Source organism: Lepidothrix coronata, unplaced genomic scaffold (assembly GCF_001604755.1).
Source record: "Lepidothrix coronata isolate B3197 unplaced genomic scaffold, Lepidothrix_coronata-1.0 Scaffold98, whole genome shotgun sequence".
Classification (NCBI taxonomy): Eukaryota; Metazoa; Chordata; class Aves; order Passeriformes; family Pipridae; genus Lepidothrix; species Lepidothrix coronata.
In genome coordinates, this window is record NW_016690278.1 from 1,723,072 (window position 1) to 1,740,718 (window position 17,647).

At 41.9% G+C, this 17,647-nt stretch overlaps 1 protein-coding gene across 8 annotated transcripts in view; it reads right to left on the minus strand.

Annotated features, from left to right (window-relative positions):
• Positions 1 to 17,647, minus strand: part of NRG1 (neuregulin 1) — a 453,259-nt gene that overhangs the window by 142,842 nt on the left and 292,770 nt on the right. For all 8 annotated transcript variants that reach the window (XM_017822501.1, XM_017822499.1, XM_017822500.1 and 5 more), the window contains 2 exons: positions 6,753 to 6,930; positions 611 to 735 (listed from right to left, as the gene is read on the minus strand). In XM_017822501.1, coding sequence (XP_017677990.1) covers positions 611 to 735; positions 6,753 to 6,930 — 303 coding nt within the window. The remainder of the gene's footprint in view (positions 1 to 610; positions 736 to 6,752; positions 6,931 to 17,647) is intronic.

The window sequence follows — 17,647 nt, forward strand, 5'->3', positions numbered from 1 at the left end:
AAATAATTTTAAATCACAATATCTATATCAAAATACTTGAATTACATTCAGACCTTTAAATAATATGTCTTCAGTTACATTCATGCCTTTGTATTTATCATTTTAGAAATCAAAAGAAAAACCTATCAGCATATGTGAAAGTAAAAACAGTGGCAATTAGAGCCACACAATTATTACTTAAGGAGGGAAGTGCTGGTTTAGCAGTTCAGATTATGGCATGTTTTAGGTTAAATAAAAGCTTCCTCACATGCCTATAATGCTCCCACTGTATATTATGGGAAATAAAATAATATTCCCTTCTCTTCATCTTCTTCTTGTCTTGACTATTTAGACTGTGTCTTAGACTTGGTGTTATACAGAAAATGCTGATCTGTTCTGAGACATCTGTAGGAGACATTCCATTTGTCCGCATAAGGAAAATCGAACATCTCAACTACACAGACTACAAGTCAGGCCCGACCACTTTTCTTAGTACCCCTAATAGATTTCAGTGTTTCCACTTCCACTTCACTTGCAAAGCTTTCCCCTTCTCCAAATCCTTTTGTCCTGATGGCAGCTTTAATACATGGTCTTCCTGAATGTGACAGTAAAGTAGGAAGTCAAGCCTTACCATTGGTGTCTGTGATGATAACACTGGCTTTAGTACTGTCATTTCCCAGCTTGCTGCTCACTCTGCATACATATTCCCCAGCGTCAGCCAATGTGGCTCTGTAAATGTGAAGCTCAGAGTATTTCCTGTAAAATCAGGAAAAAGAAAAAACACATAAACATCCTGTACTGGAGTAACAGTCACCGCACCAACTAATGTACTTTCCTGCCCCCCCCAAAAGAGAATCTTGTCTTCCATTCTTACTGACAGATCAACACTATCCAGGTTTGAAAGAACGGAGGAGAATAAAAAAAAACCACCTCTCTTAAAAGTTTCTGGAAAAGAGGCACGTTCACGGACTTAAATAAAGATACTTGTTTATGCTTTTCTGTATGAGAGAAGTCTTTGCTCTTAAAGGAAATCTGGAAAACAACCGTCCAACAACCATCCTCTCACAGTCAAACTGTTGGCTATTCAGATGCCACAGAGATGGGTGCAATACTAAAAGACATTACCCTTTCCTACAGGTCCATATTACCAGCAATGGAGTTCTGGGTAAGTATGGTAGTTCCTAACATCTGACTAAATAATCATGAGATTAGGACACATCACACTCTAAATCGAATAGTAAGTCATTCTCCAGTGCTAACAAAAAATCATGGGCAGGAACACAATTTGCATGAAGCTACATTTTGTTCCTGGCTCAGAGATGTAATTTAATCAGTCTCCAAGGTCTTAAGATTAGATTTTAAAATGCAGAACTCCTGCCTACCCATTAATTTCGTAAGAATATGTTCTGGTGTCATTCAAAGGGTCCCCAACTCGTAAGATGGCAATAATCCCATTATCTAAACTGCAGAGAATTACTAGCTTGGGGAAAATGCACACATTATTACCGTTCCCAGTTACTGTTGGAAAGAAGTGCTTTGGGGAATTTTCTGTCTGTAGTAAAGCCTGCTCATTTATCTACAGAATAGTCACTCAGAGTGCGTGAGCATTGGCTTTCCTAAATCGGCTTACCCTGACTTGAAGGACTGATACCCAGGAGGCATAGGTTGTTCACTCTAAAAGCTTGCAGTTACCATCATGTCTAGCTATGAGTGCTGAGTTAAACTATGTTTGGGGAGCCACTTTGCTCCAGCATTGCCATGTCTCCCAACTCTCCACGCAGAAATCACAACTGGTTACCCCTTCTGGGAATCACTGAGCAGGGCTCAGTTCAGACCACAAACAAGTCTGTTGTAGCAGGGGGAGCTTCTGGAGCAACCAAAATGTTCAATGTCCCTTTTCAGCCCATTCTTGCAAGATACCCCTCGCTTCAGCACAGGAGACTGTCCCATCTGCTACCAAACATCTGCTTATCAGTAGCTCAAGCTTCCCTGCCTCTATGTGAAGGTTTTACTGCTGAGGAGACAGCACTGTGGCCCTTCTGGAATGAGAGCAGTGTGACAGGTGGACGCCTCTCTGCTAGAAGCCCACATCACGAGAGTTTCCCCTCATATCATGACAGAGGACTGCTTTTTGAGGCCACTGGGCTTGCAAGAAGGAGGAGCAGCCAAGGCAGGATTAGTGATTTACTCAGTTTTACTCAAATGGTGCAGAAACGCGTAGCTGAGTATTCGGGCTCCCTTCTCACAGTTAGGAGCCCAGTTCCCAGTGTAAATTAATCAACTGGGCTGCATTTCAGGTCGCATACAAGAACAGACTTTAGCTGGTGGCAACCATGAATATACGAGAAAAAATGTGGTAGAGGCACTGACAGAAACGTCTAAAAGTTGAATGCTACTGTATCTTTGTGTGGAAATTTTGCACCTGACTGACAACTGTGCTTATACAACAGTGAAAATGGCCTGCTCTTTAATATTCTTGCCAGCCATTCACATACCCACCTTTGCACAGGCCTGTTAAGGGCCTCAGCAGGAACATCTTGCCCTGTTCTATACCACCTAACAGCTCGTGTGGACATGTGATATTTCCTGTATTGCACAGGTTATCTTTCAGCCATACCTGCAGACACTTGTCTAGATGGAGAGCAAGCTGTAGCCTCGGGAAGCTCCAGAAGGCAATGTAGACAGGCTTAGTTTTTTGAAGAACTCACTTTAACCCAATGAGAAGGAAGAAGCAGAGCTGCAGCTATATCACTTTAATCTGGGCACCCATTGTATATCTGCTGCAGTCCTCTTCATATATTAAGTAATATTGAGGCAAATAATTTTTGTGGTATGCTTGGCTTTGTGAAGGGACTCTTTGCCCTGCACATTTATTTTAATCGGTTTTGTTTTATGTGATACTTATGGGAAAAGGCAAGGAATTGTGTCTTCCTTTTATGATTTTATTACCATATTAAAATAGGTGAAGCAAACAGATTTCTTACAAATCCATTTCTAACAAGCCAAATTTACTCTTGTTTTTAGAAAAAACTCTGTAAGGAGTTTTGTCTCTGAGAGTGGGAGAAGTAATATGAATATTTATAGCTTTAAAAATATCACTGAGATGTATCAGGACAGAATTCAAAACAGTCAGAGCAGAAGATGACTCATCAATGGCTGTAAATGAAGCAGTTCCCTAGCAATACTCCAATAGTACTCACTTAAAGCCCCTGATAAGGGATCTTGTATTCAAACGCTTGTCCTTTTCTCAAACTATACCATGCTCCTCCAAAAAAATTCCTCTCCCTGTAAGATTTGCTTCTGTTGTATCTTTAGCTCATTGCCACTATGACACTGCTGAGTTTGTATTCTTACATGAAAGGGAAAGAAATACATCTGCAGAATGCAGTCCCAGCCCACCTTATCTGACTGCTTGAATTCATTTTGCTTCCAGTCTCCATCTGTCATCCAGAATTGCCTGTCTGCAGGCAAACATCCAGGCTAAGCTTGGATGAAGCTCAAGGTACAGGGCACACGAGTTTTCTCGTGCACTGCTGCATCCAAAGCCATCAGTTAGATGAAGTGGCAAACACCTTGCCTCTGCGGCAAAAAAACCCAAACATCCAACCGTGATAAAGGAGTCTCTTTCTATGATGAAGAGCACCTGACCCTGTACAGCACACAGTCCAAACCAACAACGTACAGGTCTCACCTGTGTTTGAAATCAGACAAGGAAAATGAAATGCTGTCCATACAAGGGGACAGACATGGGAAAACTCAGCTAGCAGGTGAAAAGCATTTCTCTGATGCCTGATTTTTTTGTGTATCTCCACTGTCACAAATAGCTTAGAGTTTGGACATACAAATCAGTCAGTCACAGCATCCTGGATCATATGCAATCGGCAGCAGAAACTCTCTGACTCCATGCTCTTACTCTGACGAATCTGAGGTAAAAAGTGAGTGCTTTAAATGCCCTTCATTAAAATTTAAAGTCACTCAGTTTCCCTTGACTTTCTAGTGTAATGAGAAGGAGCACAGTCATTTAGTGTGATTCACCTGGTCTACTGTCATAGAAGCATAAAATCACAGAATGGTTAGGGTTAAAGATCATACAGTTCCAACCCTCCTGCCGTGGGCAGAGACACCTTCCACGTGGGCAGAGACACCTTCCACTTGATCGAGTTACTGAGAGACCCCCATTCAGCCTCACCTTGAACACTTCCAAATATGGGGCATCCGCAACATTTATGGGCAACCTGTGGCTGTGCCTCACCACCCTCACTGTAAAAAACTTCTTCATAACATCTAATTTAAACCTACCTTCCTTCAGTATAATGTCCCTTGTCCTGTCATTACACACCTTTGTAAAAAGTCCCTCTCAGCCTTCTTGCAAACCCCCTTTACCTACTGGAAGGCTGCTGTAAGGTCTCCCTGGAGCCTTCTCATGTCCAGACTGAACAGCCCCAACTCTCTCAACCCCCCCCACAGGACTGTTGCTCCAGCTCTGTGATCAGCTTCGTGGCTTCCTCTGGACTCACTCCAACATTTCCACATCTTCCTTGTGATGAGGACTCCGTAGCTGGATGCAGCACTTCAGGTGGGGTCATCACAACCCGTCATATGATATTTTCCTTGCCTACTCCAGGTGCTAAGCTAAGGTCCTGAGATTCTGAGATAGATACTTCATCATACTGTCATATATCTGCAGTTTGTTAAAAACCCTAAAGCTATCTAGCTCTAGCTCTGGCGATTTATCAGACCTCAGAAACATTTCTTTTTCCCCCAGAATAAACAGGTTTTTTCTGCCATCACACAATGAGGAAGGTGATTTCTTGCAAAATGTGACATTACTAAAAAAAGCACTGATGTGTCCCCAAACTAAAATCTCAAAGTAGGAAGGCAAAAAAAATCCTTCAGATGTCATCAGATATCCCTTGTCTTTCCCTCTTTTGTACTCTACATCTAGTGTCTTTCACATCTCTAACTGGAAGCGCTTCTAGGTTCCACACTAACATTTCTAAAACAGAAAATAGAAGAAATTCCAACAATGATTGAAATCTTCCTGACAGAGGTAGCACATGGAAGTGTGAAATACAGGTTAAAGTCTGCACTCTGCCCACTTATGGTAGGTGAATAGGACTTGGGATCTTCATTTTCCAGAAAAAGGCCCAATTTTAATTCTTTTTTTTCATTAGGTATATTTTGGGGAATTTTAAGCACTATTTGGCATTGAAAAACAGTCTCATGTGTTCCACATGCATTGATATCAAATTATTAGCTATCGGCAAGTGTTCTTTCAGACAGCTCCTCAAGGTTTTTTGGGGGCAAAAAAAAGAGACAAAGAGGTGAGCTTGAAGAAGGCAGTTACCGACTCAATGCTGAACTGACAAAGTCCAGCCCCAGAAGGTGAAGCCCTGGCCCCAGTGAGTTTGGTCAGCATCAGCCAAAATGTAAGAGGAGAAAACATTGATTGCCTCTCACAGGCAGCACTGCCTTGCTGGGAAAGCTGAGGGGTAGGCTCTGATCTGAACATGTTCTTTACAGAACAGACTGAAAATACAACTCTGACGGGGACATATGGCTCTGCAAATGAGTCCAGACAATTTGCCAGGCTATCTGCCACCTGGAACAGCTCCATTTCACACATGCTGGAAGGAGACATCACAGGTTCCTTCTTGACGTCTGCACGACCGCGGCATGGGGACTGTGGAGAAACTGCTCTGCCCCTTTCCATGTTTCACCTTGTGCCCCAGGCTGGACTACAAGAAACTGTAAGGCAGGGCAGGATGTCTGGATTTTAACCTGAATAACTCTAAAAAGGCAAAGGTCTCTTTAATTACGGCTTCTGTTTTGCCTAATGAGATAAGCCCTGACAAAAAGTATGGGGTCACTGGACACCTTGGAAGGAAAGACCACTTGCAGAGCTCACCCTAAATCCTCAGTGTCTTGCATGAAGGGAAAGCATGGCCCAGTGTAGCAGATAGCAGACTACTGAGAAGTGTGAGAGTTGATGGGCTGTGCTCAGATTTTCATAGCTTCCTTTGATGGACAAGTGGTCAAAATTCAGATTTTTTAATATAAACAACAGGACAAAGACCAAACAGCAAAAGCTTTCTCCTATCTCAGTGCACTGCGTAGTTTCTCCCCCGCAGAAACTAGGCACCACTCCATCTTCTGGCACTGGTCATCAGTCACATGTAGGGGACATTTTCCACCAGACAGGAGGATGAGATTTACAGGCTTTGCTACTCATCTGACATCTGCTGAACCATGCCTTGTTCTGCATGCACAGGAATGTCTCTGGTAAAGGACTGCTGCATGCTTGCATAAGACATTCAAAGCTAATGCAGATAGCATTCAGCCCTTCTTGAGGACTAAAGGACTAAAGTGCTTGCAAAGCAAATCTCAGAACTATTCCAAAATGTACGATCCTTTGATGGTTTTAAGTGTTCTTTGATTTTAGACAATAAATGTAAGGTACCTCTGCTCTTGTCAGTAGTTTAAAAATGACCTGTCTCCAGGGTTTACTGGTTAAAATCATAGCCTTTGGCTATCAGAAAAAAAAATAAATTGAAAAGGGAGAATTAATTATGAAATATTTATACCATAGCAACACTTCGTTTATACTTTCAAGAAAAATAACATTGGTGTCTGTTTTCTTACATTTTTTTCCTCTGTAGCTCACAGCTTTTGGCTTTTTGTTACTGCAGTTAACAACCTCAGTGCTTATGTTCTCATGAACTGCACTCCCCAGCCCTCCCAGCCCCATTTGAGAGATATTACTCCATACTTACTTTTGCTTTTTTGGGATCTTGATATTTTCTGGTCTGTTTTTTTTGGTTATCTCCTTTCCATTCTTTAACCATTTGAATCTGAGTGCAGGGTACTCTGAAGTGGTTTCACACCTTAGCACCAGCTTCTGACCCACAGCAGCCTCTTGGTTTTTCATTTCCTTCAATTTGGGAGGCACCGCTAAAGAAACAAAAGAACGTGATCGTGATTAGGCCATCCTGAGAAGGGAAAACAGTCCTAACTCAGGCTGAGCCAGGCAAGCCACAGAGAGCAAAACCCCAACCAGGCCAGCAACGCTTCTATACAAACCCCTGAAAAATAAGGATCAATTGTGCGTTACGTGTGTCGTCCTTAGAGCATAAGGGCACATTTAATGACAGCCTGGTTTGGCTCTTTGGAGTTCTCCTACGTTGGTCTTACATGCACAAGCCATACACGGCAAAGGCTCCAGGTGCAACTGACACGACAGGGAGTTAAAAGCGTAAATATAAGCTCAACAGCTTCCCTCATTTGAGGGAAAGGCTTTTGCTCCAGCCAAACATTATAACCCACATTATACATCTACCTCAAACCTCAGCTTGGCCATATCCTTTTCCTGAGGCAAGAGACGATGGACATGGGAGCCCATTGAGAGAATCAATATCAATTAAGGGTATCATGGACACAGAAGGGGACACTGCACTGAAAAGGCTCAGCCAAGATGCTGTAGGGCTCCAGCTGATGCATCTCAATTTCTACTGTGTTGTAGCAACACATGTTTCTCGTGTGTGTAAATCTCGAACCATTTCAGGCTTTCTAAGCTAAAGACCTCTAATATTCCATACCAGTACTGATCTTTGAGACAGGCTTCACAAGAAGATGCAATCCTTCTGTGAGATGCTACCCTTCATTTGACCCCGTGGGTTAGCTGTAACCCAGCCACTGCTGTGCTCCAGTATTGAGGTAAAACACCTTGTTTAACCTTACTTCCCCCGAGGCTTAAGATAACACCTTTACCACACAACCAGGGAGGGCTAATTATGGGGAACTACAGCTGGTCAGCTGATGGCTGATAGCCTCTAAGTCCATAGTGGCTCAGCTGTGCCCTGACTGAACCTCCGGGGAGTCACCATGTAGTACCTCCATCTGCAGGGCATTTGTTTCTTGAACAGCTGAAATATTGTCCAAGGAAACAAACAGCCAGCATGGCCAAACAATCATCCATAGCATGCAGAACAGGAGCACCCACAGGGAAACCAACAGGTCTCCAACATGTCCTGTACAAGAAAACGTTCTAAAATATGGGAACATTCTTGATTATGTTTTAGTATTTTTTCCTTGTGTGTTTTAATTATTATTCCAATAACACGAGAGACAAGCAGCACCATCATGACCATAATCATAAAAGCTTAAATAAACAACCGATATGCACCTGACTGCTAACAAGTTGACTGCTGAAGGTAGCAGCATGGCCTGTCCCACATGTGAGGCAGCCTTCCTGATCCCAGGAAAGCCCAGGGAAACCCTGGAAACTGAGCCAAGAGCAGAGCAGCATGAACAGCTGTGGCTGGCAAAATGTGGTCTGCAGCCAGTGACCAAATGAGGTGATGCCTGACACGACACCTGCAGAAGACAGGATAGGGACAGAGCAGCCTTCCATAATTAAAAACCTTCTGACTAAGAGGAAGGTGATAACTTTTTCCATGCATCTCTGCATAAGTCACTGGCAAGAAGTTTTAGGCTAGACATCAGCAAAAGGTTTGAGAGGGAGATGTCTCTGGGAATAACATCCATGGGGGCTGTACACACAGGGTAGGCACATGTGGCAGGGTGGCACTGGGATGGATCAGGTAAAGGCCCAGAATTTCCTGATCACAAAGAAATATCCCCCAGAATGTCTTCTCATATGTTGGTTTCCATTTCCCCCCACTCCTCAGGATAATTTTGGAAATTTCAGCGTGTTCCCAAAACGCTATGAAAACAACTTTTGCTTTTGGAAAAACAAGTGCCCACACACCATTCGGAAACCAATATGTTTAAATAAACATACTTTTATGAGTGTGTGTGTCTGCGTATATATACATACATTTACATAAGAACACGGTAAATATTGCCTGAACATAAATATCTTTTTTACCTTTTTTTAAAAAAAAAAAATAAAATAAAATTTCCAACAAAAATAGTTAGCATTAACAGCCTTATTACTGATAGTTTCATTCTGACATTAAAGAGTTAAGGTTATAGCCTTTTGTCACTGTGTAAAAAAAGAAGGTGTGCAGAGGTGTGAAATAAAAAGGCAATATTCCTTAATTTACCATATTTCACTTATTATAGTCCTACTCCATATTTTGCATAAATTAAAAGAATAATCACGATTGCAAGAAAGAAAATTTTTGTGCTTAAGACTTGAACTAGTTATTGATTTTTCTTTCAACGTAGCAATGTGTAACTGGGAATAAAAGAGAGATGCCATTTTGTTCCTGAGTTTTATTTTAATTCAATATTATCTGCTCAAAATGACTTGCAGATTTTTTCCTCCATCAGAAATGTCAATGAAAAAAAGAAAAGTGTTAAATTAATATGCTCAGCTCTTGCCATAATTCAGGAGTTACCAGGAAACATAAAAGAGGATTTAATCAATGGCAGTGACCCTCACTAATTCACAGTAACTTGCTGTCCAAGCATGCAGGCTCTCCAGGGAAAGCAGTAAAAGCTGTTCACAGACATGACAGAAAAGAGATTGTTTCCTTTTTTTGTTGTTGTTGTTTTTTTTCTTCTTCTTCTTTTCATTTACACTATGTTTGTTTCCTTTCAGTTGCAGTTTTGCAAAAATTAATCAGACCTGCCAGGCATATGAGAAAGCTTGTGCTGATGAAACTACAGCATTGTGCACTTGGATCAAGATCAGCTACAGCTTCCACTGTTTCAAGTGGTAGCTGACTTTCATCACAGCCTGTGCCAATTCTACGGTGCTGGTAAGACAGTGGGGTGTCTGCGGGGTAAAAACACTTCTGGAGGAGGCAAAAATGCTTATAATGATAACTAGACATCACTCCCCCCGACAACTGCCTTCTCTCCCCTCTCTACCCCTTCCCCCTTTGTCCCCACAGCATCTCCTGCCAGCTTGGCTCCTTTCCACTTCTTCTTGCCGTGCCTGTCACGTAGGACCGCTCCCGCCGCCGGCGAGGCTTCTGCCCATCACACTGTGTGAGGCTGGCCCTGGCGGGCAGGAACACGGCAGCCAGGGCAAGGAAAACACCTCCTGCATCTCCTACACACAGAGGGAGGCTGAGGTACCATCCTGGACGGGAGGGCTCAGCCAAAATGAAGATGGGAGGGAAACTCAAAGCGTTTCCTACAGGTCGCTTTTTGGGCAGTGCCCTTTTCAAGCAGCTCTGGTACGGCGGCAGCAGAGCCCTTACATGTGCCATCCATCATAGAATGAAAAAGGCCGGGTAGCAAAGAAAACGGTCAGATCCTGAAGAGAAAAAGCATAACCTAAGTGTGGAAGAAGCACCCTGGAAGAGGTGCTGCTTGAATGAAAGGTGTGGTGCGATCCACTGTATCCGTATTTCTTGCACCAAAACGTTGTGAGGGCCTCACATTTAAGAGTCAATTAGGCACACAGAAAGGCATCCAGGCTTTTTCCACTCTCCAGTCAGGAGGTCCCTCTGTGACCCACAGACCTCCCCTGCTTTGACAGACTTTCTAAGAAAGCAACAAGGGTGATAACAGCAAGAGAACACAAAGCAGCAGAGCACTTATGTCAGCAAAAGCCCCCCACAGTTGGAAGGGTTTAACAGTCAAAAGCAAGTAAGGTGTTAGATCTTTCCTTATTAAGATGGTTTGAATAGCTGTCATTTTGTTAGCATTTTTTTTCAGAAACGTATGTCTGCTGGCCTGCATAATATCACTGCAGATAAGGAACATGCATTTCCATATTCTCTCTGCAAAAGACTCACTGATAATGTATGACTGTAGATAACTTCTCTCTGGACTTGTGAGTTTGGCAAAGCACAGCAATCTCCTCACTCTCAGTGTTTGATTGTATAGTTAATCTGCATGGAAGCTCAACACATTGAACAAATTAAACAGGAAACCTGCAAAATATTATCACACAACTACACACTCGCAGCTGAAATTCCATGAGTGGTTGTTTTTATTTCCCTGTCTTTTCTTTTCCTAGGAAGGCGCAAAGCCTTTTGAGAGTCTGAGCACAGGAATGTATTAGGCATGCTTGCCAGTAGGCACATGTGCAGAGTTTGCTGTGCAAAATTGTGACCAACAGTTTGGTGAGTGGTAATATAAGCCACAAGAATAACACCCATTGCCTTGGCTTCAGGCTTGCCTTTTTTTTTTATTGCATAATGCTCAAGGCAGGGCAGTAATGCAAGACAAATTATATTATTTCCAAAAGCCTTCTCCCCTTGCACGTGAGGCTGTTTACCATCAGCAGACCAGATTTTCTAAAGCTGTTGGTATAAAACATAAGCTATACTTTAAAAAGTATACTGCTCCTGCTTAGACAACAAGCCCTGACCCCAAAGCCCCCAAAACCCTAACCAAAGAAATAAATAAAAACCTACGATAAACAACATGATAAACAACAGTAACCACCCACACCCCCCCCAAAAAAAAACCCTCTGTTGCTTCTGTTGGTTTTAATCCTGTTATTATTTTCTCAGGCAGCATTTGAATTCTGAACACTTTTCAAAATCTGGTTATTTCCTGCAAGCATGGTGAGTCTCTGTGAAGATTACGTACATGATAAAAAACACTGCAGGTAATGCTAGGAGATAATCCCTAACAAGCAGTTCTCCAAAATACCCGAGTAACCCAACAGGAGCTGAAGGATTGGAAAAACAAACAAATCATTTAGCTACGTAAATGGGAATTTCTGAACTATTTTGAAAATATGGCCAGATACATTTCAGCTTCTGGGTCTTGGTATTTGAATACATGTGTGTGTAGAAAAGCAGAAGGAAAAATGCAAACCTGACATGTGTCATGTAAAACCAAGATCCACAGAATATCACTCATCCCAGTGATGTTAAAAGGAAATTTTTACAGAAACTTTAGGTGTTGCAAAGGCCAAAAGAAAGGGGAATGCCAAAGGCATGGCTACCAACATGGTCAGGAGCCAAGAGAAAGAGCAACAGAGAGACATACAGCACTGCAGCCATGTTCTTCAAACACTGGAGCAGCAAGGAACCAGCAAATGCCTCTACAAATCACGGTGACTACTCCCAAAAGCTGATCACAAAGCCAACTGCTACTCTGATTGCCCTTACTGGGAACTTCCCTTCTCACTTTGGAGTCCGAACTCAGTGACCTCAACATGTGTAGGTACCATCGTGCTGAAGTCTCACTTGGTTCCTTTCAAAGTAATCGTGCACCAAGAACCACATAGATCTCTACCTAAAATATTTATTTGGGGTGAGATGCTTTCAAATGCATGGTAGGTCGTGCCAGCGTTTGTGGTTGTTTACCCCTAGCCATGAAACTGCTGTCTGATATTGCACTGATTTTCTTTCTGTTCTCCCTGTCAGAAACCCAGTAAACCCCCCCAAGGAGAGTACCACAGGCCAACTCATAGCATAACCTTGGGAAGGCAGGATTTTCAACAGGACACTGAAAATGGACACAGGGAAGAAGTATCGTGCAAATGGAGCAGATCTCAATACTGCCTCCTCCTCCACTCTACAAGTAAAAAGCACCTCCACTGGAGCCAGAAAAAGTATGGTAGTGACAAAACAGCATGTCTAGAAGAAACATGCCCACAAGAGAAAGCCTGAGAACACCCATTTATTCAGTGTAAAATGATAATGACAGGCTGTCCAGCCTCCTGCAGACACTCAAGATATCAGTTTCTGAGCTTAGGCCTCCTCAGAGACAGGGAACTGTGTTCAAAGATAGCCAAATGCAGGTTTTGCAAGAGAAGCTGGTTGTGACCAAGTGTCTAACCTAAAGATTATGATTTAAAGGTCAACACTTAATTTATTTACTGATAATGGTGTCTGCAGGAACTCAGTGTCTGATAGCATTAAATACTCTCCTCTGATTCACAATGCTTCAGCTGACTCCAACTGGCTGCTTCCCTGCTTTGATGACCACTGTCAATGCAAAAACCTGACCATATGGAGTAAAAATGTGGGGATGGTGAAAAATAATTATAGCTGATATCCAATAAGTGATTCAGGGACAGCAGCTCACAAAGTCAATACAAGAATCTGCAGGTTTTACAAACCTAAGTGAATAAAGGTAGACTCCAGAGCCTTTATTTAAGTGCTAAAATTAAGGCAATCCAATGTACAGAAATGCTGTGCAGGTTGAATCCCATGGACTTCAAGGGGACTTGCAAGTACTTAGTAATTTTTACTTTTTTATTTATTTATTTATTTATTTTACATGAAGCCACTTTTGATTTAGGAGCTCAATTTCAGGACTGCAGATTGAAAATGTTTGTCTCAAGTTGTGTGCCTTGAAGTCAGATGAAAGGAGGAAGTGCAGCTTGCTGCATCATACATATGTCTTTCTCTTGTTTGCTCTCCAGTATAGGAATGTTAAGCACTAATCTCTACTTTTGCTTGGAAAAAAAAAGCCATTTAGTAAGTCACCAAACAGAGGCTAGTGCAGCTGAGAGAACCACCTAAAAGCAAAGACTGCAACTGCTCTGTTAACTTGGCTGGGTCTCAGACTGTACTGTACAGCCAGAGTTGTAAGGCTCACCAGGTCACTGGGCTGAGAGGCATGCAAAACTTAAAGTTTGGGGCTCAGCTGTGATACACGTGTAGCCACGTTGGTGTGTCCTAAGGTCATCCTGGGAAAAAAATCCTCCAAAGAAGTCGTATAAATTCAGAGGTTATTTCTCTGCGTTACTGATGACAATCCAGTTCTCAGGCAACTCCTTTTTTTCTCTTTCTGGTAGAATTTACTTTTCTTAACAGCTTTAGAGCTTTAACCTTTCAATCCATGGGCTCAAAAGTGTTGCAGCCATCTCCTCCTCTCCCTCTCACATTTCATGTTCTCTGGCACGCTCTTGTATTTGCCATCATCAGAAGAAAGAGATTTTTGCATGTCAAATCCTGTAAGCTTTTCAAATCCTATGCACTATCTCATATTTTGTAAATCCTGTTTTCATCTCTGGTCTCAGTTGCTTCTCCACCCTCTCAGCATTTCTCCACCATGCTCTTTCCCTTCACAGTGTTCCAACAAAGCTGGGATGTTTGCATGCAAGAGACATGAAACATTGCTTTCCAGTGATCCCAGTCTTAGAGACCCAGCTTTTGCTCCAGGCTGATACAGAAATGCTCTGTAGCATTTTCTGATTCTGCAATAATTCCACTCCACAAAGTGTACCACGCCAACAAATTACCCAAATAACATCAGACAAAGTTATAGTCACAGGGCTCACAGAAACTTCCCCAGAATAAAGATAATTCTCTATATTAAACAAGAAAATCAGAAGGACCCGCTGCCCATGTGGATGTCTTATTAAGAAATGATAAAACACAGGGGATAGGGAGGGCCACGACAGGTGAAATTCAGTGGAAGTGGTGGTCTGAAGGCAATTCCCAGACTGTGGAATGAAGAGTACCTTAATAGATCACTGCCAATAACCTCATCCTGCATGGGTTCACAGAGATAGAGTCACTGCTACCACCAATGAGCATACATGAGTAATCTGAGTCTGGGGATATTACCACTGGAAAGAATAATTAGCATACAGGAAGACCCAAAATGGAATTCACCGAAACAACTGCCTCCCCAAAGACCCAAACAATCTCCCTCTCACAAAGTTCACAGAGAGGCCACCACTTCTGACAAATTAGATGTGAAAATTTCTGGACATCCCAGGGCAAAACTGGAAGTTTAGGAGGTTCATTTTTCCGCTAATGTTTCTCTCTGCAAAGAACCACTCATCCATGTTGAAATTTTAGGCTGGGAAGGTGGAAAACCTAAGCTGAAACCTGTCTGCTGGCTTGTTCGACACGAACAGAAAGAAAATCAAAACACAGGAGTGAATTTGGAAAAAGCAAGATTAATTGGAGCATCAAAAAAAAGACGTTGCTGTTGCATTACCGGCTGCATAAAATATTTACAGCAGTGTGAAGAATTTTGAAACTTTCAAGACATTGATTTGCTAATGCACAAGTCAAACTTAACACTGTGGGTACAGTTCTTCATTCGCCACTTTCCTTCCTCTCCTCTCATTTAAATTCTTTGTGGTCAGCTCTCCTAGCAATACTCCCTTTCTAGGATTCGTGTGGGTGTTTAGCACAGACTGTGGAAAGATGTAGGCCTACAAAAACATCTGAGTACTCAAAAACTGCATGGACAAAACCTGTGGAAGGCAAGGACAGTTCTTCCACTGCAACCTCCAAGGTTTTCATTGTCATTTCCTTCTGGTGCTGATTACAGAAAGAGAAGAGCACTTGCCAGCTCCATCCCAGCTATATAACACCTGAAAATTCAACTTCCCATGCCTCTGCCTTCCTTAATCTCCACAAGGTAGAAAGCGTCGAAGGTATTAAAGGTGCCTCCATCCCTGAGTTGATTTGAGAGATCACTGCTTTCCTTCCCGCATGCTAAGGGGAAAATCACCTGGTCTGACAATGGCACAAGTGTGACACACCCACAGCAAAAGGATGTGCTGTTCCCCAGGGACATGGCACAACTAGTCCAGATCACTTCACTTGATACAAGTGGCCATCACTTGGAAAAGTCTGTTAGAGAAACATTTTTTTCGGTTTAGTCAATGAGCCAGAAGCCTTTTGACTCATTTCAGGAACTGCAGATCTGGATACACCTGGGCATTGCACAAAAATCAGGAGCTCAAACCTAGCTCAGCAAAAATCTAAACATGGCTTTTAACATTATGGACCTGCACAGTATGTGGAGAGGATCTAGTCACGTACACTTTGCTATAACATACATGAACTCCACATTTATACTGTGCAGCTATGGCAGAACAGAAAGGGAAACTGCAGTGAAAAGGAATTTATGCCACATCTGTTGTAAAATGCTCAGGCTATTTTCAGACAAACAAAAACTTCAACAAAATTCTTACGAATGAATAGTACTTAATACTTGCAAACAGGAACAGCTTGAAGAAAGATATAATTAAAAGTATCTCTGTTGGCTAAATTATTATGCAAGATTAGACATCCTTTTAAAGGTCAATCTTCAAAAAATCCATAAGCACATGATCGGTAAAGCACACAGAAACATGCCATGGTCCAGCAACCACTGGAGGATTGGCAAGTCAATTTGTGAAACTCTGAAACGGTTTTGGGACTCTAGGCAAAAGTTAAAAAATTATGCAGGGAAAATTACATGTCTTTTTAAAAGTGTATTCCAGATCAACCGTTAAGTGCTGGAATTGCATACCAGGAAACGTGCGTGAATGGTAACTAGTGGTCCACACAGGAATGGGATCATCACACAAATACAGAAAAACTGTAAAACAGATCTCCAGGCCATCAGGTCCAGCCTGGCCCACAACAATCTAGCCCATGCTGCTGGGTCAAACTTTTGTCAAAATCCTTCAATGGCCTTAAAATCTGAGACTGTGTGAAAAAGACTAAAACATGCATCAAACAGTTAGTAAATATGTAGCATTCTGACCCTTGTGACTGTGGCCATCAGTAGGTACTGTCAGGGAGGAATTAAAGCTTTTACTGTAGGACTTTCCCTACATGCATTCCTTATGTAGAAGCCATAGGTGAACCTTGTAGAGCAGCTCAAATATATGAAGGGTAGTAAGCAATGTGCATAGTTTACCGAGTCTTATCCCCCAATCTAAACTCTGCATTAACAGAACAGAGACAATATGGTAAATTTTAGCTAAAAAGGAGTTGGAGAATGAATTCCACGTAAACTCTGAACAGACTGCCAGCAAAAAGAATAAACACATAGTAAAACAAGTAAAACTCCCTTCCCCCACTTCTTCTTTTAAGCTTACAAATGGTTTTGGTGTCACAGTTTTGGATAAAATCACAGCCTGAAAATTGATTATACCAATTTTCCAGTATCCAGGGCTTTATTTGCTATACGATAAGAGCTGAAGGCCCAGCACAGTACTAAGGTAAAATTCAGGCCCTGTGAAAATGAAATGCTTTATCATTGATTCGTTACAGCTAGACTTTCACCCCAGAAGATGGAGAAATGTGCTGTGGTCTTTCTGAGGGGAAAAAGTAGAGACCTTATCTATATCCAAATTTGCAGATATCCAATTAAAAAATAAATCAGTTTTATGTAAACCAATGCAAAGCTTCAGTGTGAACACATTTAAACCGATTTAAAGCTGATTTATGTTTAAACTCACATTAAAATCAATTCCTTAACAAATTAAGTTGAATCAATAAACTTCTGGATTAAATTAGTCCTAACAGGTATTTCTAGAGGCAATGCTCTGTCTGCTTGAATTGCATTGATTTAAGAAACCTGACTTTAATGGTAGTGACTTTGTGTGTTAACACTCGTATGTGTTAATCTGCATTCATCATCCAGGATAGAAAGCCATCAATGTGATTATAAAGCTCAGCACAAAAGGACAAATCAGACCAATGTTCCATCCCTTTCCTAGCCTCCATTTTGTTTCATTTTCAAGGATGATAGCCTTGTGTACAACGGATTCATTTTGCTACCACTGAGCAGGAGATTTTTGCATACCATCCTCTGTGATTTATCTGTTCCATATAATTTCTATTAAAAGTTTCAGTTTGTTGTTATTCCTGCAACAGGAAACTTTGCCTTTGCCTTTACTTCTTATCCACCTCAGTCATGAATCACCTGCACTGTATACACATAGCATCCAGCACAAAGTGTGCTTTTTTCCTGCTGAGAAATTACTGAAGAGCACTAACAGAACAAATGCAAGCCAATCTGCAGCAAAGCTGTTTTCACCACAGAGTCC